At 33.1% G+C, this 22,418-nt stretch overlaps 1 protein-coding gene across 4 annotated transcripts in view; it reads right to left on the minus strand.

Moving 5' to 3' along the window:
- Positions 1 to 22,418, minus strand: part of crebbpa (CREB binding protein a) — a 56,848-nt gene that overhangs the window by 14,567 nt on the left and 19,863 nt on the right. Inside the window, exons 3-13 of one of the 4 annotated variants that reach the window (XM_051094513.1) lie at positions 14,103 to 14,267; positions 13,762 to 14,014; positions 9,269 to 9,382; positions 4,955 to 5,215; positions 3,844 to 3,937; positions 3,620 to 3,757; positions 3,376 to 3,493; positions 3,103 to 3,274; positions 1,889 to 1,951; positions 1,495 to 1,787; positions 1,140 to 1,391 (exon numbers count right to left, since the gene is read on the minus strand). In XM_051094513.1, coding sequence (XP_050950470.1) covers positions 1,140 to 1,391; positions 1,495 to 1,787; positions 1,889 to 1,951; positions 3,103 to 3,274; positions 3,376 to 3,493; positions 3,620 to 3,757; positions 3,844 to 3,937; positions 4,955 to 5,215; positions 9,269 to 9,382; positions 13,762 to 14,014; positions 14,103 to 14,267 — 1,923 coding nt within the window. Of the gene's footprint in view, positions 1 to 1,139; positions 1,392 to 1,494; positions 1,791 to 1,888; positions 1,952 to 3,102; positions 3,275 to 3,375; positions 3,494 to 3,619; positions 3,758 to 3,843; positions 3,938 to 4,954; positions 5,216 to 9,268; positions 9,383 to 13,761; positions 14,015 to 14,102; positions 14,268 to 22,418 lie in introns of all 4 variants that reach the window. The other 3 variants (XM_051094515.1, XM_051094512.1, XM_051094516.1) reach the window with 3 other exon arrangements.

Genomic DNA, 22,418 nt, shown 5'->3' on the forward strand with positions numbered 1-22,418 from the left:
ATTATTGTTGTTGTTGATATTAGGGTTGTTTTCATTTTACAGTGAAATATTACAATAGTAAAAGTACTTATTTCAATATTTTATTATTATTATTAATAATAATAATAATAATATAATTATTATTATTATTGTTGTTGTTATTGTGGTTATTTTTATTTTACAGTGAAATATTACAATTGTACTTATTTCAATATTTAATAATAATAATAATAATAATAATAACAGTTATCATTATTGTTATTATAATTATGATTACTATTATTATTATTGTTGTTACAGTTATTGTTATTAGGGTTATTATTTTACAGTGAAATATTACAACAGTAAATGTACTTATTTCATTTCATATTTTATTTAATAATAATAATAATAATAATAATAATAATTATTATTATTATTATTATTATATTATTGTTGTGGTTATCAATATTATTGTTATTATTAGAGTTATTTTTATTTTACAGTGAAATTTTACAAAAGTAAAAGTACTTGTTTCAATATTTTATTTAATAATAATAATAATAATAATAATAATAATAATAATAAATAAATGTATATTAAATGTAGCATTGTATAATATATAATAATTATTAATACTACTACTAATATTATTATTATTAGTAGTAGAAGTAGTAATATTACTAAGTTCGGGTTTACAGTCATATTGGAATATAATCACAATATTTTTGGCCAAATGTTGCAGCAGCCTAGACTTTTATTTTTTATATAGTAGTAGTAGAAGCAGCAATAATAATAATAATAATAATAATAATAATAATGATAAATATTATTAATAATAATAATTATTAAATGATTAATAATTATTGTAAAAAGAGTGCAAACCATTTTGAAATCGCACTTAAATTATTATTATTATTTTTTAAATTGAGTCAGATTTTAAAAAAATTTGAGTCCGATTTTTGTGATTTTTAATTTTTAAAAAAAATTTAAGTCACAATTAGATTTTTCCTCAAATTGTGGAATCCTAGTTCCTTGTGAGTGCAATGGCTTCCATAGATACCATCTATGTACCAACTACTTCATGACTATTCAGTTATGAGGCTCCATTCGGGTGAGGATGCTGCCTGTGTAGGAATCTCACTAGGTTTTGTATCTGAAGATGCTTCTGCGGTTCTCACCGGTGTTCCAGGGTGCTGCTGGGCAGGGAGGGGCAGCTCCGTCTGGGGCTGCATGTGAGGCGGGGTGCCCTGAGCAGGGGCGGGGGTGGGTGTGGAGGCCTGACTGGGCTGCAGTGCTGCTGGCAGGTTAGTGGTGCTGGCGGTGGCGTTGGGGGGCGGCGTGGCGCGGAGTGGAGCCTGAGGGGGCGCGGGGCAGCCTAGCGTGGGGGCCAAGGGGCCAAGTGCATTCAGGGAGAGGTTAGCGTTCGGCTGCTGGGGAAGGAGAGACCGCACACACACAAGCAGGGACAAAAGTTTAGAGGGGACGTCGTCATGTGCTATGACATAACTCTAGGATGTAAGTACACGCCCGTACCTGCGAAACGGCCGCCTGCGCGTTGGGCTGACCCATGTTGACGTTCATGGCGTTGGTGTTGGCGGGAAACTGCGGCTGAGCCATGAACTGCGTCTGGTTGGGCGTCTGCGCCACCATGTTCCCGCCGTGAGCTCCCAGCATACTTTGCGTCGGGGGCATTCGCGTGGGAGACATGTTCATCGTCGGGACTTGGTTCATGTTGATCTGTTGATGGTTTATCGGAGAGGCGGCGCGTGTTGCCATTGGGGCCTGAGACATCGGCACATTGGGCATTCCACCGAATGGATTCAACCCTGCTGGAAAAGCAACACAAAATATTGATAATGCAGACATTTTTGTTTTTTTGTTGGGAAAACAAATGTGTGACTGGATGCGAGTGGGACTGGTGAAGTACCTTGAGACACCTGTATGCGACTGATGATCTGATTTGGCACATTGGGCATAGGCACGGGTCCATCTGCAAAGAGAGAAGAGACTAAATTGGCAACGTCTGTGCATTTAACGTTAATTTAATGTGATTAATTGTGGAAAAAATAGTGCGATTAAATTATTAATTATTACACTACCAGTCAAAAGTTTTTGAACAGTAAGACTGGTAATGTTTTTAAAGAAGTTTCTTTTGCTCACCAAGCCTGATCCAAAGTGCTGTAAAATTTTGAAATATTTTTACTATTTAAAATAACTGTTTTCTGTTTAAATATTATTAAAATGTAATTTATTCCTGTGATTTCAAGCTGAATTTTTAGCATCATTACTCCAGTCACACGATCCTTCAGAAATCATTCTAATATTCTGATTTGCTTCATTCATTATTATTATTATTATTATTATTGTGTTGAAAACAGCCGAGTACAATTTTTTCAGGTTTCTTTGATGAATAGAAAGTTCAGAAAAACAGCATTTTGAAATCACAGAAATTAATTACATTTTAAAATATATTCAAATACAAACCAGTTCTTTTAAATAGTAAAAATATTTCAAAATTTTACAGCTTTTGCTGTATTTTGGATCAAATTTTACTGTTCAAAAACGTTCGTCTTTTAGTAAATATGCCCCTAAAATGTAAAATACAAACAAGATGTGCTTTCTGATGTCTCAGTGTTGAACAGCACAAAAATTAAACGAAACGAGCTTTAAATGATTACTTTACTACTTTACTACTAAAAAAAAAAAAAAAAAAAAAAATCAAATCGAAAACAAAAACTCCTTAATTTTAAAATCCGTAGAGATGCATTTCTCTCTAAAGACGCATCCAATGAGCAGATGGCGAGTCAGGATCGTCATCTTTGCGTCACTGGCTCAGAAAACACTAGTTTATTAATAATTCATTCAAGTATGTCCTTATTTCCCTCTGACGTATACATGGTAATTACTCTTCCCGGAGCTTTGCAAGCTTTACCCTATTGTGTGCGCGTGAACGCGGATCTTTTCCAGCGGCTGCAAAGGCACTTGCGCTCGCTGCTGCTGCTGCCGCTGGCGAGGACACTAAACATGGCCACGGCAGAATAATTGTTGCAGAAACACTATTTTGTGCTTGATTGTGTGACGTCACGTCATCGCGACCATCACAGCCCTAGTTAAAAGATCAAAAGTTTTTAAGTGACTTACTCTGTGGCCGAGGTCCCATGACATTAGGCTGGTTGAGGGCCGGCGGCTGTTGTCCCGCTGCAGTCATGGGCGCCTGGTTAATAATCTGCTTCTGTAATCGGGACCTTCTCTTCTCCTCCAGCTCTTTCTGGATCTTATAGATCTTCTCCGCCAGAAAGTGATAGTACTCGTCCTATACAACACACACAGACATCAGTGTTAAAATCAACTTATGAATTTCACTTTATCAGCCTTTTGGATGAGGTGTAACCCTGACAGAGGGTTTGTGCTCACCCTGCTATTAGCCGACTCGTACATATCCCCTTCAACTTTTCGTGCGTACGCCACTAGGTTCTCCATGCGGCGGTCCTTCAGGGCAGCGGGGTCTGGCGTAGGGAAGATGGCCTGCACCCTAAACAAACATTTACAGCATTAAATAAGCACCTTAACTGTTTTCAACATTGATAATAATGAGAAATATACATATACATATACATATATATATATATATAATAGTTTAAGAGTGGTGTTTACTAACAGTTTGTGTACAAGGTGGTTGCGGAGGTCCTGAGTGACATGCTCGTGCCAGGCTTTCCTCACACCGGTGGCGGACAGAGGGGCCGCTGTGGGCAGGTTACCCATGTTGACTACCGTTGGGCCGTCCGTCATCAGCTGACTGTGTAAAGACGAGACAAGATAATATTTAGTAAGTAAACAGCATTAAAAAATCTGGTTTTGGTTGGTGTGTGTCCCGTTTCTTACTTGTTAGGGTTAAGGGTTGATGGCATAGTGCCATCCTGGAGCAGCTTAGCCTGTTCTGATGTCGGTACGCCGATTGGATTCATTTGACCACCCCCTGGACAAAAAATAAAAATATATCAATAATATACTCCATAATTAATTTTTAATATATTTATATTATTTATTTATTAAATATTTTATTTACTATTTTACTATTTAAATAGGAAATATTTACTATTTAAATATTAAATAAAATATTTAATATATTATATTTTAAGTATAATACATTATATTTCTAATGGATTGAAATATATAATAACCCTGCAATACATAACTAAAAATACTACTGAAATATTAAAACACTAAATACTAAAACAAAAACCATAAAATATTCATTACATGAAATAAAATACACATTAACTAAAATAAAATGCCAATGTAACATCTCATTTTACTTTAGTCTTTCAAAATATCTTTAATAAAGCCTGTAAAATTCTCTCAATGATAGATACTGCTTATGTGCCTTTATTCACTTGTTTGTTTTTATTGTTTATTTTATGCATGTATTTTATGTGTTTTAAATTATATATTTTTGACATGATATATTAGTACAAACATTTAATTAATAAGTAAAAACAAAAAAATAAATTAAAATGTGTATGTATATGTATGTATATGTATATATGTATATGTGTGTGTGTGTGTGTGTGTGTATATATATATATATATATACACACATACATACACACATATACACACACACACTCCTTTTATATTATAATTTTTTATGGATTTTTTTTTTTTTTTATATTGTTGTATTATATTGTTTTTATGTATTATATAATATATTGCTTATGTATTATATATTATGTATTATAAACTTTATTAAAAAAGTAAAAACAAATAAATAAAAATATGTAAAATACAACTCTCTAAATAATGTTTAATATACGTTAGACATTTACAAAATTTATGAGCAATATAAAAATCATCATCATCATCATCATCATCATCATTACTCATAAAACATAATACATTTTAATATACATTATATTTTTCACATCACATTTCATATTTTATATAAACAAATGTATCTATCTATCTATCTATCTATAATATAATAACCGTTTACCAAGTGCATTGATGGGTCTCATTTGCTGCTGGTGTTGGTTCTGCGTCTGCGCAGTCGGCTGCCCGGGGCCCTGCGTCTGTGCGGGGGACTGGGCCTGTGTGGGGGTCTGGTTGCTGTAGGGGAGGCCGAGGGCAGCGTACGCCCTCTGCATGGAGCTGGGGTCGATGGGCGTGGAACTGGGTAGAGTGGGCGCCGTCTGCTGCCCCGTGCCGGCCGTCCCGATAGGGTTCTGCAAAGCAGCGTTGGGGGGACTCAGCATTGCTGCAAGACAAGAAAGAGATGTTATAAAACGACATGCACGACTGCGTGAGATTTCACGTCTGATTCCGTTTAAACATTTGGCAGGATCTGTCTGTCAAAACAGGAGTGCAAAAAAAAGTTCAAACGCTGCCAAACAGCCGTCTGGAAGAAAACATTACTCATCTGAACACCGTGGAAAAACCGGGGGAAGTAGAAAGAAAAGGAGGAGGGGGTCCGAGACGCCATTCGCACGGAGAAGAAAGATCGCAGCGGCAACTCTCCAACACGTAAATCCCGCGGCGCAAAAAACAAACACTCTGGCCGCCTCGCGCTCTCAGAGTCATGATGAGAGACGCCTGGCAGAGGGAGAGGCAGTTTGCAGGTTTGCTGGAGCTGTTACAGCGTGAGATTTTAATGAGTCACCGCTCAGCCTGCGGGGCGGCACGACTCTCCTCATCCTCGCCGCCGCCGCCCCTCCCCCTCAGCTGTACGGCTCTGCAAACACACACACGGCCCGTCTGAAACATTCACACATTCACAGCTACTGAACCACCATCACGCCTTTCCTTACTGAACCCTGCTGAGTAACTACATATCCAAAAAACACAGTGCAGCTGAATGCGTTACTCACTTTTCAACCTCAAATCCTAAAGTGTATTCATGAATGTTATGCTTCCAGACACTTTATAAACTTTATAAAGTTTTAAATATGGATATTTTTGTTGCACAAATGCATTGATTCACTTCAGAAGGCCTTTATTAACCCTCTGGAGCTGTGTGGAGTACTTTTTATGATGGATGGATGCACTTTATTGAACTTCAAAATATCGACACCCATTCACTACCATTATAAAACCTGAAAGAGCCAGGACATTTTTTTAATACAATAAGAAGAAAGTCATATACACTTAGGATGACTTGAGGGTGAGTAAATCGTGAGGTATGAACTATCCTTTAAATGCATGTTATCTGCCATCAAATCACAATTTATTATAGCTGGAGTACATTAAATGTATATTCTACGATAAATTAGCATTTATTTGTTTAAATGTCCATTACATACAAAGTCACTGCAAAGACGCGAATCAAACAAATCAGGCGACGCGACTGCTGCGAATACCCAATTTTCACCTCAATCACATATTTTCTAATTTAAAAAAAATGTAGTTGCAGATAAAATAATGGTGTGTGCACACCAAAAGTGTATTTAATTAAGCAAAATTAAGCAAATCAGGCAACGCGAATGCCTTGAACACGCAACATTCACCTCATTTGCATCTTTTTTTTTGCCATTTTGTGCCCTTATTGTGACAGGACAGATCAGAATTGACAGGAAGCGATGTGGGAGAGAGATGGGGGGTGGGATCGGGAAAGGTCCTCGAGTTGGGATTCGAACACGGACGTCCGGAGCACAACCGTGCTGTTTGTCACCACGCTGCCCACAAGTTTATCAGCGCCGACTCATCTGCGTCTTTTGTAATATTTAAAAAAAAAATAAATAAATGTACTTGCAGATAAAATAATAGTGTGTGCAAAGCAAAAGTGAATTACATTTTTTGCGCGAGTACATTACATACAAAATGCAGAGGCGCAAATAGATGTGAATTTGCAAACAAATTGCGAACAAAGCAAAGCAAAGATTGGGCGACGCGTTTGCCACGAACACCTGTTATTCACCTCAAATCGCATCTTTTCTAATATTTAAAAAAAATTTAAAAATGTACTTGCAGATAAAATAATGGTGTGCGCACACCAAAAGCGAATCTAATTATTTGCACACGTAGATTACATACAAAGTCAATGCAGAGACTGGAACAGATGCAAATTTGTGTGGGGTGATGTGAATTGGGCAATACAATTGCCACGAACACATGATATTAACATCAATTGCATTTTTTTTAATATTTAAAAAAATGTACTTGCAGATAAAATAATAGTGTGTGCACACCAAAAGCGAATCTAATTATTTGCACACACAAATTACATACAAATTCAATGCAGGGACCTAAACAGATGCAAATCTGTAAATCACAGTGTACTATTCAATATTACATGTATGGTTAATGTTTTCAATGTAGTAAATTAGTAAATGTTTGTCGCTACATTCAGCAGCACACTTTAAATATATTTCAAAGACAATAGAAGCAATTACAAAATAATTGAATATAAACGATGTACTTAAGTCCTAGCACTTAAAATACATTTTATCTATGATATACATTTTCGATTGATTGCAATTAAAGGAGAAGTCCACTTCCAGAACAACAAATCATATATAATGTACTCACCCCCTTGTCATCCAAGATGTTCATGTCTTTCTTTCTTCAGTCGTAAAGAAATTGTTTTTTGAGGAAAACATTTCAGGATTTTTCTCCATTTAATGGGCTGATATGGTGCCCCGATTTTGAACTTCCAAAAAGCAGTTTAAATGCGGCTTAAAACGATCACAAATGCAGTTGTAAACGATCCCAGCCGAGGAAGAAGGGTCTTATCTAGCAAAATGATTGGTTATTTTCATTTAAAAAATACAATTTAAACACTTTTTACTCTCAAACGCTCGTCTTGCCTTGCTATCCCTGAACACTGTGTATTCTAGCTCAAGACAGTTAGGGTATGTCGAAAAACTGCAATCGTATTTTCTCCCTCAACTTCAAAAATCATTTTAAAATCATCCTTCATCGCTGCAGAAGTACCGACCCAGTCTTTGTGAAGTGAACATGCAAAAAAGATCAAACACCCTCAACAAATATGGTAAAACAGTGATACAGAATGATTTTGAAGTTGAGGGAGAACATGAGATGGGAGTTTTTCGACATATCCTGACTGTCATGAACTGGAAAAAAGACGAGCGTTTGAGATTAAAAAGTATATAAATTGTATTATTTTTATGAAAAACTGACTGTTTCGCTAGAAAAGACCCTTCTTCCTCAGCTGGGATCGTTTACACCCGCATTTGTGATCGTTTTAAGCCGCATTTAAACTGCATTTTGGAAGTTCAAAATAGGGGCACCATATCAGTCCATTATATGGAGAAAAATACAGAAATGTTTTCCTCAAAAAACAATTTCTTTACAACTGAAGAAAGAAAGACATGAACATCTTGGATGACAAAGGGGTGAGTATGTTATATGTCAATGTTTGTTCTGGAAGTGGACTTCTCCGTTAACCCTTAAAGACCTAGAACATTTTCGGGGCACTTGACCCATCTGCACTTTTCTTTGTTTTTTCAGACCTATTCTAGCAATCAGCATCAAGTGCCATATATCATTATAAACAGAAGAACTTGAAGTCTAGCTAAAAGTCCCAATTTTCTTTGGTTTTCTCTAAGAATTAATACATTTCCAAAAGCAACAATTGGAGGTTTTTTGTTACTGTGTACTCAAACAGAAACTCCTGAAGTTTACATGCTTTTTTCTTTAGAAAGTTGTATTTGGGTGTTTTACTTCCAAAATACTTCCAAATAAAATTGTCAACATATGACATTCCCCAACCAAGTTATAGCCATTTATTACAATATTGTTATAGGCGCTTTTCAGTGAAAAACAGGTCTATTTAGTTCACTGACAATATAGATGTGTTCAAAAATGTTTATGGAGTAAATGTGTTACATAATAACAAAACAGTAAAAAAAGAAAGGTGAGGTTTTGTTTTAGAGAAATATATTTTAAATCAGAGTATGAACAACAAACGCAAACAATTGCACAAATGGTCTTGTGCAACATATACAATATACAAAAAACAGTGCAAATGATTCAGAAACTACACACAAAATGAGAAAAATATACAGAGTGTAACAGGAAGAAATAGTGCAAATGATCTTTATAAACTATATGAGAATATTTACATAATATAACAGCCAATCGATCCGCTGGCTGGATTCCGTGTGAAAACACAAATTCCAGTGCTTTATCCAATATGTATCACTGTTCCATCCTTGTTTTTGGTTTGTCAAAGTGCTCTGTTGTGTGTTTTTCTGTGCTTTTTCAGAGAGTGCTGTCATGCAAATGTGTTATTTTGTGTTTGTTTTCATGCACGCAAGTAAAGAGGAGGATGTGTGATGGAGGAAAGACTCACGTTGCTGGTTGCGTTTGTCACTGGCGTTCTTCAGCGGGAGGCAGACGGGACAGTCGTGCCTCGTGCAGTTCTTCCAGTGCGAGATGATCTGCCTCGATGAAGCACAATGAGCCACTGCAGAGACAAAGACAGAAAAAAGTCTGAGCCAAAGTGCAAGTGTGTCCAACCGCAGCAAAACTGGGAACAGAAAGGTCCTGTGGGACAGCAGCTCTTCACAGCAGACGCACACACATCTGCCACGAGCAATTTCACTAAACCCACAGCTAAGAATCACGTTTTTTTTTTTTCTGTTCTCACATGAAGTAAAAAGATACTACAAATGACAAAAATCACAGGCAATTAGATCATAACTGATGTTTAATTAGTTGTGTGGAATGAGATTTTCAACCAATTTCACTGCAGGATTATCCAGTGGGACAACAAAAAACTAAGTACCATAGTTTTTCTGACGAAACAAGTAATAAACAAATGAATAAATGTGATAATTACAATTAATTATAAATTATATTTTATTATATGATATCAATATCAAAATACAACTTCATTTAAATGTAAATTGACATTATTCAATTAATTTACTGAAACAACACATAAACTACATACAATAACTACATAAAAATGTCACATTTAAAAACTAATAAAAATAATCTATAAAACTAATAAACTGAAATTAAAATTAACCTTTAAATTTAGTTAAAAAAAAAATGTAAACTAAAAATTAAAATGAAAATGGAACCGAAAATATAAAACTAAAGCTAAACTAAAACACTAGTAAATATTAATTCATAAATATATATTACATAAACATTTAATTTATTCATAAATTAATAAAAAAAATGCATTTTGTCAATGGTATTTTGTAAAAAAATAACAATAATAATATATAATATAAAAATATATTCAGAAAAATATTTTGTAAAAACATTTTAAATCTGTTTAATATTTATAATTTTATAAATTATACAATTACATATTTATAAACATTTTATTTTATTTATAAATAAATATAAAATTTACATTGTCAGTGGTATTTTTCTAAAAATAAATTTAATAAACAAAATGGTATTTTGCAAAAAAAGCATAATATAATATAATATAATATAAATATTTAAATGATTTTCTTAATATTTATTTCATAAATTGTACATTTACACACTTATAAATATTTTATTTTATTTATAAATGAATGAACAAAATTCACATTACGTCAGTGTTTTTTTTTCTAAAAATCAATTTAATAAACATACAACAATTTTTTCAATTGCATTTTGTAAAATTAAATATATAATATAATATAAAATAATATAATATAATATAATATATTGTATGTACATATTTTAAACTTTTTCTTAATATTAATAATTTTATCAATTACACAATTACGTATTTATAAATATATTTCATTTAATTTATAAATGAATAAACACAAAATTCACACTATGTCAGCAGTATTTATTTTTTTAATAAATGAATGTTACCAAACAAATCAATGTTTGTTTAATGCATTTTTTTTTCTGACTATGTATTGCTGGATTAATATTCATTACTAAAATATGAACAATGTTAACATTAATACATCAAAGAAATTGCATTTCTTTCTTTTTTTATATATATTTTTTAATTTTCCAAATTGTTTCTCACCATAAACACTACAATATATAATATTATAATTATGATAAATACTTTAATAGCATATAAATAATGCTAAAATAACACTGGCTGTGTTTTTCCCCCTATACTTCATACGGCTCAATTACGCACAAATTACATTAAAAACCATTTAAATATTCCATTTTTTTATTTATAAAAAAAATGATAAAATACAATTTAATAGAAGAGAATTTCAATAATATATTAAAATTATATATCAAATAATTTTAAATTGATTTATTAAGAAATATTGATATTATTATATTATTAATATAATATCATATGGAGCGAGTATCAACACAATTCTGATTCGTCACTGCTGTGATTTACCGCGTTACACCTGGTCTGGTCGCCGCTTACAGAAGGAAGCGAGTTCTGCCAGAAGAGCTTTCAGGAGGCACCAAAGACTGTCTGCAAACACATAAAGCTTTAAAGACTCGTCTCTAGCCTTCATGCCCTTCCTCAAGAGTCCGAACGGAGATATACAAGTGTCGCAGCGGGCAGGGAACAACAGGAAATGAGCTGGCACCGCGAACGGCACGTTTGGCACCAGGCGGGTGTTTGAGTTGAAACGAGGCCCTGTGCTCCGGCTCCAACAACAACTAAAGCTCTGAGAGCAAAGCAGCCGGACGGCATCGGGTCGCCGCAAGCCCTCTCCTGACGCTTGCCAAGCCCTTAATATTGCATTATACCATAAAGAGTGCGATTTTCTCTCTAAATGGACTGTTATACTTGAGACGGAGCAACGCGTTTGCTCGGGAAATTCCCTGTGTGAGTGAATTAAATGTTGAGCGAATGAAACCAGGTGTACGGCCAGAAATAAACTCTATGGAAGTGCACATGCAAGTGAATGTAGTATTTAAGACCCATTATTGTGGTGGAAACAAACCTCTATGGAGTGTCTTCTGAATGTCTGTGTTATTAAATCGGATGTTTTTGTAACATTTAGCTACGTAAATTAGTAGTAAACTGAAGCGTGACGAGAGCAAAGACGCACACAATGCTGTAAACACCACATCAGGACTAAAGCGTCTCATTATGGTTCGCGTTGAGACTAAACAGAGCGCAGATGACAGATGAAAACAGGTCGACTAACGCACACCTCAACCCACAAAATACAGCGGACACTTCTCAAAAACACACACACACTTACACTTCACGCTACTAAATCCAACTCGTTTTAAAATCTGGCAAACCTGAACTTGTTTTAATAAAACTATATTACATATAGTATGACATTATGCTATTACATTACATTACATTACATTACATTATATTGTATATACAAATTAAAGTAACATATTGCTAATTCATATCTTTATGAAAAATATGTGCAAAATAACATTATTAAAATTCCATTGATATAATGTACATTATATTTGTTGTATTCAATCATGCATGAATAAAAAAGTATGCAATATTTTTTTTTATTTAAATAAATATAGTCCCATTAACAATGTAGGTTTTTTTTACTTCTACTTTAATTTAAGAATATTGTATGGTTTACAATCCTATAAATTATATATTATTGTATATTGTGTAAATTGCAATTAAACGATATAAATAAATAAATAAATAAATAAATAAATAAATAAATAAATAAATAAATATTAATAAACTACCATTAACAATGTATTTTTATTTTTTTTTAAATAAACATTTACAATTTTGTAAATTATATATTATTGTATAAATATTTACCCACAAATATATTTCACATAAATATATTCATATAAGTTATTTATATATGAATCAACATGAAGGCACATTTTGTCAATGGTATTTTGTAAGAAACAAATTAATAATATATAATTTAATAAAATATATCAAAAATATTTTATAGACATTTTAAATATTTTCTTAAATATTTTCTGTTCATAATTTCATAAATTATATAATTACATATTTATAAATATATTTTATTTTATTTCTAAATGAATAACCATAAAATTCACATTATGTCACATTATATAAAAATAAATTTAATAAATATTAAATGCAAATTTTGTCAATGGTATTTTGTAAAAAAAATGAATTAACAATATATAATAAAATATACTCATAAAAATATTTTATACACATTTTACATATTCTCTTAATATTTATAATTTTATAAATTATACAGTTATCTATTTATAAATATTTTTTTACTTTATTATCTATTCACATTATGTCAGTGGTATTTTTATAAAAATAAATTTAATAAACATAAATTGCACATTTTGCCAACGGTTTATGTATATATATATATATATATATATATATATATATATATATATATATATAATGTAATAAAATATATTAATAAAAATATTTTATATACATATTTTACATATCTTAATATTTATAATTTTATAAATTATACATTTATCTATTTATAAATATATATTTACTTTAAATGAATACAATTCACGTCATGTCAGTGATATTTAAAAATAAACTAATGTGCTACCAAATTTGTTTCATGCATTTTCACTATCTATTACTGGATTAATGTTAATTACTAAATTTGCGAGAATTGTTTTAAATTTATTTGGCAAGGGAACTGCTTTCTCCCCCCCACCCCCTAAATATTCCTTCAAATCTTTCTCACCATTACGAAATTTTACAAAATTTTAATTGAACCATTAAGGAATAAGAATCATTAAGAATTGAATTCAGATCTTATAATATTGCCCTGCTGTAACACTACCAGCACAACTTTTCATGCTGAGATCAATGCAGCGTGTGACACTCGTGTTGAAGCCACGTTTTGAAGTGAATCATTTGGAAAAGCCATATGTTACCTAGCAAGCATCTGAATTGGGATCAGCTCTGGCGACGGGCATTTGACGTGGACTCACCTTGGCAGGATTTGCCGGCCTGGCAGTGCGTCATGTGGTTCAGGACGTTCTTCATGGTCCTGCAGTGGGGCAGCGCACAGGCTCGCACCTCGCCGTTGGCCTGCTCGCGCCGCTGGCACTTGTGGGCGTGCAGCAGCAGAACCAGCTGCTGCTGGATCAGCTTGCGCTTCTCCGGGTCGGCCGTGGGGCCCGCCGACACGCCCTGACCTGCCACCATCCCCACCGACACCTGCTGCTGCTGCTGGGGCTGGGGCTGCGGGCGAGTCAACCACAGACGGCGTCACCGAAACAACTTTCACCTGCGAGCTCAATTCAGTTAGCATGCGTGATGGAAAACTCACCATGTTTGGCACGCTGGTGACCGTCGCTCCCTTCAGGTCAGTTGGAAACTGGGGCAGGCTGTTGGGAAGAGCGCCTTTATTCTGAGCGTTCACCCCAGTCGTGCCCATTTGTTGCCCTGCACCCTGGTACTGACCGAACGGACTGTTTCCACCTGCCATGCCCATCTACAAACCAAAGAAAAGGGGAAATATCACGTTAGATGAGTCACAAGAAGATTCAGAGACAGAAATGACACCTGATAAACTTAGACAGGATCAATTAGCATTGTTCTGTAAATTTTTAAGGGTGAAATCCAGTCATCTGAATAGGAATCCACACGATTGGGACTTTTGCGTGAGGCTGAAAGATTTCCCCATGTAAATTTTGAAAGTTTGATCGTGTGATTTCGCCACATGGAGCAACAGAAAGCTGCTTGGTTTAAAAGTGACTTCTGTGCAAGTTTTTTTTTTTTTTTTTTTTAATGTGTCAGTCCATTTTAAATAAGTGGTAATTTCTCCTTTTTTACATTTAGATTACACTAATAATTTAATAACGCTTTTAAATAATCGTTAGTAAATCTCAAAACTAATATCTTTATTGATAAACATGTTAACACCAAATACACTACCAGTCAAAGATTTTTAAGGCTCACCAAGCCTGCATTTGTTTGATCCAAAATACAGCAAAAGCAGTAATATTGTCAAATATGTTTACTATTTAAAATAACTGCTTTCTAATTAAATGTATTTTAAAATGTAATTTATTCCTGTGATTTCAAAGCTGAATTTTCAGCACCATTACTCCAGCCTTCAGTGTCACATGATCCTTCAGAAATCATTTTAATATGCTGATTTGCTGTTCAAGAAACATTTATTCAATATTTAAAACAGTTGAGTACGTTTTTCAGGGTTCTTTGATGAATACAGTAGTCAACATTTGAAGTGAATCAAATGAGTCTTCAAAGTTGTCCTAAGACAAAAATGGGTATTGTTCTGGTTTTAGGACAACTTTGATGAAAGGTTTTGACCCACTTCAAATGTTGACTACTGTAGAAAGATCCAAAGATCAGAATTTATCTGAAAAAAAATCTTTCGTAACATTATACACTATACCATTCAAAAGCTTGGAGTCAGTATTTTTTATTTTGGAAAGAAACTACAGAAATTAATACTTTTATTTAGCAAGGATGGTTTAAATTGATCAAAAGTGATGATAAAGACATTTATAACGTCACAACAGATTCTATTTCAGATAAATGCTGTTCTTCTGAACATTCTATTCATAGAAACCTGAATAAATCTACTCAGCTGTTTTCAACATAATAAAAATAAAAACTGGTTTATAAAAAATATATATAATAACTATTCCAAACATTCTGATTTAGAATAATAAATTAGAATATTAGAATGATTTCTGAAGGATCATGTGACTGGAGTAATGATGCTAAAAATTCAGCTTAAAATCACAGGAATAAATTACATTTTAAAATATATTCAAATAGAAAACACTTATTTTAAATACTAAATAAATTCACAATGGTACTGTTTTTGCTGTACTTCGGATCAAATAAATGCAGGCTTGAAGCAGAAGAGACTTCTAAAAAAAAAAAAAAAAAAAAAAAAAAAAGCATTAAAAACCATACTGTTCAAAAACTTTTGACTGATAGTGCACAAATATTTGAGATACTAACAAAGCTTTAACATTAAAAAAAAGTTTTGATATTTTCAATTTAACTTGTGTTAGTTTTAGTAATGTTGTGTTTTTTGTCTATATATTTTAGTTTAGTAATAAGATAAGAAAAAATAAGAATAAAAATAAGAAATGTTCCCTTGTCAACTACGTAAAATAAACTTATTTTTAAAATAATTATATTTATGTGACATTTCACTCAACTGTGATTCATGTGATTCACAATACTGACTTTACAATACAATTTTCTTAAATTGTACATAGTAATAAGATTAAAGACAAATTATAAATGAAAACGTGTCTTTTATTGGACAAAATGCAACATTACTTTGTGAAAGTGAAAAGTGTCAAATAACAAAAGTAATCTGAAATTAAAACAAATGCCAAACCAAATAAATAAACACAAATAAAAGCAATCTCCTCATATAATCAAACTTAAAGTCCTTGCACACAGAGTCAAAATGCTCGCTGCGGATGCAAAAACGCAGAAAATCGAACCCGATCTGAATTTGTTATATGGTGGACAAACGTTTCAGAGGCAGCGTATAAACGCGGTTGACACAATGTGAGGTTGTATTTATTTTTTAACATCCTAAATTTCAGCCTCAAAAACCTTAATGCGCTTTCCATTTAAAAATGAAAGCCAACGACTATTTTAGTCACAATCCAAACAAAATGCTGCATACATACTTCAGCTTAGTGAAATTACACTACATAAAACATCTGCATGAAACAGAAACATCAGACAGACTGAGACAGTGGTTGAATCTTAATTTTATAAAGCTATGAGAACTACGTATGCATTGTGTTACTCTCATGAACATAAGTCACATACTGAGAAGAAATTGTTAATGTCGTTATTGTGTTTTCTTTGTGCACAAAAAGTATTCTCGTAGCTTTGTAACACTGCGGTTGAACCACTGATGTCACATGGACTATTTTATGTTCTTACTATCTTTCTAAGCCTTTAACGTGTCAGTTGCATTCCTGTCTATGTAGGGTCAGAAAGCTTTTGGATTTCATCAAAAATATCTTAATTTGTGTTCTGAAGATGAACGAGCTTAAAGGTTTGGAATGACATGAGGGTGAGTAATTAATGACAGAATTTTCATTTTTGGGTGAACTATTTGTGAACTCGATATGATCAGAGTCTACTGCAGAGCAGGGCTTCCCCGCTCAGACAAATCCCACCTCCCTCTTCCTGAGTGTGTGTCTGTGCTGATCTCCAGCAGCGTGCCGGCCGTTCGCTCTACTCTGTTGACATGGCTCCAGCAGGCCAGATAAAAGAGGCCAGCTGAGTGGCACACGCACCGGCCGCCCCTCCTCCAACCCTCCGCTCACTCATTCATGCACACCAACACACTTCTCACACTACTCTCTGTGCTTACTCATCCACACACACACACACACATTTTCTCTCTGACAGAGCAGCCAAGATTCACTTTCTCCCTGCAGATCTGCATCGTGACCAGGACTTCCTCTGTTTCACCCTGACATCCTTATTCACCCACATGTCAGTCTAAACTCGTATGTTTTTATTTGTACTGTGACGCATGTTTGAGTATGGGGGACTTGGTTTTACGTATCAGTTATGGATTGGTCAAGTTTGGCTTGTACCCTTCTTAAATCAACTTGTACAAAGTGTGCATATACAGTTGAGGTCAAAAGTTTGCACCCCCCTTTCAGAAGCATTAAAAATGTCTGAATGATCCACAGCTGTGTTGTGTTGTTCAGTGATAGCTGTTCATGAGTCCCTTGTTTGTCCTCAAGTTAAACTACCTGCTGTTCTTCAGAAAATCCTCCAGGTCCCACAAATTTTTTGGTTTTCCAGCATTTTTGTGTATTTGAACCCTTTCCAGCAATGACTGTATGATTTTGAGATTCATCTTTTCACACTGAGGACAACTGAGGGACTCATATGCAACTATTACAGAAGATTCAAACACTCACTGATGCTTCAGAAGGAAACCCGAAGTATTAAGAGCCAGGGGGTGAAAACTTTTGAAATTTGAAGATCAGGGTAAAATGTACTCATTTTGTCTTCTGGGAAACATCTAAGTATCTTCTGTAGCTTCTGAAGGGCAGTACTAAATGAAAAAAAAAAAAAAAAAAAAAAAAAAAAAAGATATTTAGGCAAAATAAGAAAAATGTACACATCTTCTTTCTGTTCAAAAGTTTTCACTCCCAGCTCTTAATACATTTTTCTTTCTGAAGCATCAGTGAGTGTTTGAACCTTCTGTAATAGTTGCATATGAGTCCCTCAGTTGTCCTCAGTGTGAAAAGATGGATCTCAAAATTATACAGCCATTACTGCAAAGGGTTCAAATACACAAAAATGCTGAAAAACCAAAGAATTTGGAATTTGGAAATATTTTATTCAGGTCAGTACTAAATAAACAACTACATGCATTTTGTATTATCCCTCTTATTTTGGTCAAATAATTCACATTTTAATGATTCTGAAACATATATATGTGGATGAGTGTTGCTTTACCATTTGCTTGATGTGAAATAAACATTTGGCTGAAAAGAGCGAGCTGTATGCCTGAAAGCCACTCCACATGAAACTTTTGTGCGTTGAGAGCTTGAGAGCTTTTAACCACCTGTCTGACCCCAAATGAGTGCAACTACTTCCTGGTGGTGTCATGTTAAACCACAAGCCAGAAATCATTGACCCCATCTGACACCACCACCATCCAGCTATGACTACGACTGGTTGTATACTTGCAGAATTTCAACAAAGTTTAAATTAATGACACTGATCAAGTGAACATTTTGTACAGATGGTCAAATGTTCTTTCTTTAAAGCTGCTGATTTGCAAAAAAGGCCTAATGTTACCAAAATTTATGGCATTGATGGTTTTGGTTTAGTTTTTATTTCCCACAAAATAAGAACGAAGATATTTCATGTTATATACGTATCAGATTTAGTGCACTTATCAAAATAAACTGCAGAAGCTGTCTTAAGTTTCATCCAAAAGTAGTATTCAAAATGTAATTTAATCTAAACAGAAGTGGGAAAATATGTTCAAATACTAAATTCAATTTTTAACTAATTTTAGATGAACAAGCTTTTCTTTTTTTATTTCAAGCATTAATTTTTTACCAAAATCCAATTTATTTTGTTTTCCATTTTTTTCTATTTTAAACTTTCCATATTCTGTGTTTTCCTTCTTTCTTTTTTTTTTCTCCAGGACTCTGTTTTATTACCATACCATTTTATTTTCCACAAATTGCATGGCTTGTGTAATTTTTATTTTTTACATAAACTTTACATTTAATTCTTACTTTATTACTCAATTTTAGCAATTAAATGCATATCTAATTGATTGAAATCATAAAAATTATTCAAATTAACAATAGTTTATTAATTTTTTTTTTTTTTTTTTTAATGTATGTTTATTGCATGTCTTATATTTCGTTTATTTTGGACTGTTGTAACAGTTAAATTAAAATTTTACTATTTAGTCATTTTTATTATTTATTTAGTTTTATTTTATTTTATTTTTTCTGGACTTCATTTTAACAGTTAAACTAAATTTTAGTGATTAAAAAGCATGTCTAATTAATTGAAATTAACGATTTAAAATCAATTTATTATTAATTTAACAAAAAATAAATTTTTAGGGCCCTATGAAATGCATTTAATTTTTCCCAAATTCGGTTTTATTTTCCACAAATTGCATGCCTTATTTTTATTTTATTTTATTTATTTATTCCTGGACTTCACTTTAATGGTTAAACTAAATTTTAGCAATAAAAAAGCAAGTCTAATTAATTGAAACCATGAAACTTACACAAATTAAAAGCAATTTATTAAAAGTCTAATAAAAATTACATTTTCAGGGCCCTATGAAATAGGTTTTATTTTTTCAAAATTCCATTTTATTTCCCACAAATTCCATGTCTTGCATTTATTTGTATTTATTTTTTTTTTTTTCTGGAATTTGTATGGTTAAATCCAAAAGCATGTCTAATTAATTGAAATCATGAAACTTATAATTTAACAGTTTAATAAAAACAAACAAAAAATGTAGGGCTCTATTAAATAGGTTTTATTTTCCCAACTTCCATGTCCTACATTGAATATTTTCTGGATTCCATTTAAATGGTCTAAAAAAATTGTAATAATCAAAAAGCATGTGTTATCATTTATCAGTGTTATCAAATTTTGGATTTCATTTAGCAAATATGATGCAGTGCAGTGTAATGAGCAATTTTTAAGAAACTCAAAATTCAAGCATTTTTCAGCCCTAACCATAAATGACAAGCTCTTTGCACATAGCGATTTGAATTTGTAATACAAATGCACACACCTGCCATTTCTGACATCCGAGGGCTGCTTTCAGACCCCATCAATAACCCACCCATCACAGAGATGCGTTTTGTTCATCAAATTTGCATAGAGCACAGATGAGATGTGCACGCGTGTAACATGGCACTTTACGCTGAGAGCTTTTCATTTGCCTTCCCGTCAAGCATAATGCTGCGGCTGGCGTTATCGCAGGCCTTCAAACAAAATGGCAGAGTTTAAGAGCGTTCTGGCATGCGGCTGCTCTCGTAACACTAGCGTTTAAGCCTAATAAAAAACACAAGTGCAGGAATGAGTCATGCAATCAAACAATGAGGCAGCAAAGAGCGGCTCCAGATAGAGAGTGATAATGTGAGGTCGTCTGCTGCTGCGCTGACAGATCAAACTGGACGGCCTCAAACGGCCTGATTTACACACCGATCGGATCCCACCGCAATACTAGAGAGGTGAAAGAGACATGAAACAGATTTTACGAAACATAACGGTCCTAACTTATATTAGATTGGCTTGATCCATGTGTATTTAAAGGAATACTTCACCCAAAAATTTGTAATAGTTTACTTTAATGTATCCCTACTATTCTGGAAAAATAAATAAATAATAATAATAATAATAATAATAATAATAATAATAATAATAATAATAATAATAATTAATTATTATATATATATATATATATATATATATATATAAAAAAAGATTTTAAGTTTTCACTTTAATTTCAGTTTTAGTAATTTTATGTCCGTTACACGAGTTTTTGTTTCTATTTAGCTTTATTTTAGTTTTAGTAACTTTAGTACATCAACTAGTACTTCCAAACATTTCATTTTAAGTTTCTGTAAAGTTAAGTTTACGTTTTGCATTTAGTATTATATTGAACCTTCATTTCAATTAGCAAAAACAATTGAATAGTTTTAGTTAATAATAAAATAACACTGGCACAATTAGACGTAAAAAATGAAATAAAATATTGGCTAGTAACTGCAATGGTAAAAAGCTGAACATTGCGAAAAATATTCGCAAAGTGAACAAAACAGGGAACAAAATCAATACTTAATAAAAGTAAATCGGAGGAAAAACAGAAATGGAAGTTGTAGCCACTGATCAAGCCTCCACTGCTATTTTGATAAATATATTAAATTATTTGCATTTTATATTGTGTAAACATAACACTCGGGGGAACTTTGTTTGCTCGTGATCAGCGGCAGTTGCTTTAAGACCGCCAATCATCTGGACAAATTATTTAGTGACATGACCTGAGGTAAAGTTACATGATTTGTGTGATGCTCAGCTTGGAATTTATACCGTAAACATTTGAATACATTTGCTGAATAAATTTATATGCAATCTGAAAATTATTAATATAGCTGCAAGCAGCGATTTCTGGGGTTTGAGTGCTTATGAAAAAAGACATTATTCAGCTAGCCTGTAACCACCTAAATCAGTGATTTAAAAAAGCATTTTTGGCAAATCCAGGTAATTTACCAAAGAAATATTATGTTTTGTAACATTTATGACTGTTATAGTGCTAGCTGTGGTCCGATCTCCTTAAAATTTGATGCTTGTTTAGAATCAGCAGTCGCATGTGCTCAGCCGGTTTTGTGAAGTTTTGAGTTTTTGTTTAGGCTTTATAGGATTTTGGGTAAATTTAGACAGGCCTCTTTTCTAAACGACACCGTTATAGGCTCTATATTTTGATAATTATTGACCTAGAGAGTCCAGAGAATTGTACTGCAGTGTTTTTTTCCAGATTGATCGAAAAACCTAGGACTAGTTCGCAAAAGTAGGTTTTTTACATCATCTTAATCATTTAACAAATTGTTTGATTGACAGCAGTGGTTCTGGAGGCAAAGTTGTCCAGAACGAGGAGTTTTATCGTATGATACAAATATTACATGTTTATGTGTGAAAAACTGTGCGACATACAATTGTTTATGCATTTTGCAGGTCTACCTTATCAGACATACTCAATTCATGTTGTGCAGTTTCTACTAACGAGCTTATGAGTTAAATCAGGTGTGTTAGATGAGGGAGACATACAAAATGTGCAAGGCAGTGGTGCTTCCAGGACCGGTTTGAAAACCACTGGTTTACGCAATTGAAAAATGCAATATCATACCCTATGGGTATGCGATATTGACAAAAATAATATCTCTATATTTTCTGGTATTTTATCAATAACGATAATTAGACAATATTTTACTGAGTGTGTTATTGTGCTGGTATCTTAAGGACTATCACGCACAGCTGACTCCTACATTTTTTGGTATTTCTCATATTCCGTGTGGAACACAGACAGAAATTAATCTTTTCTAAAATGTTTAAATTGAGTTTT

The sequence above is a fragment of the Labeo rohita genome, chromosome 22 (assembly GCF_022985175.1).
Source record: "Labeo rohita strain BAU-BD-2019 chromosome 22, IGBB_LRoh.1.0, whole genome shotgun sequence".
NCBI lineage: Eukaryota > Metazoa > Chordata > Actinopteri > Cypriniformes > Cyprinidae > Labeo > Labeo rohita.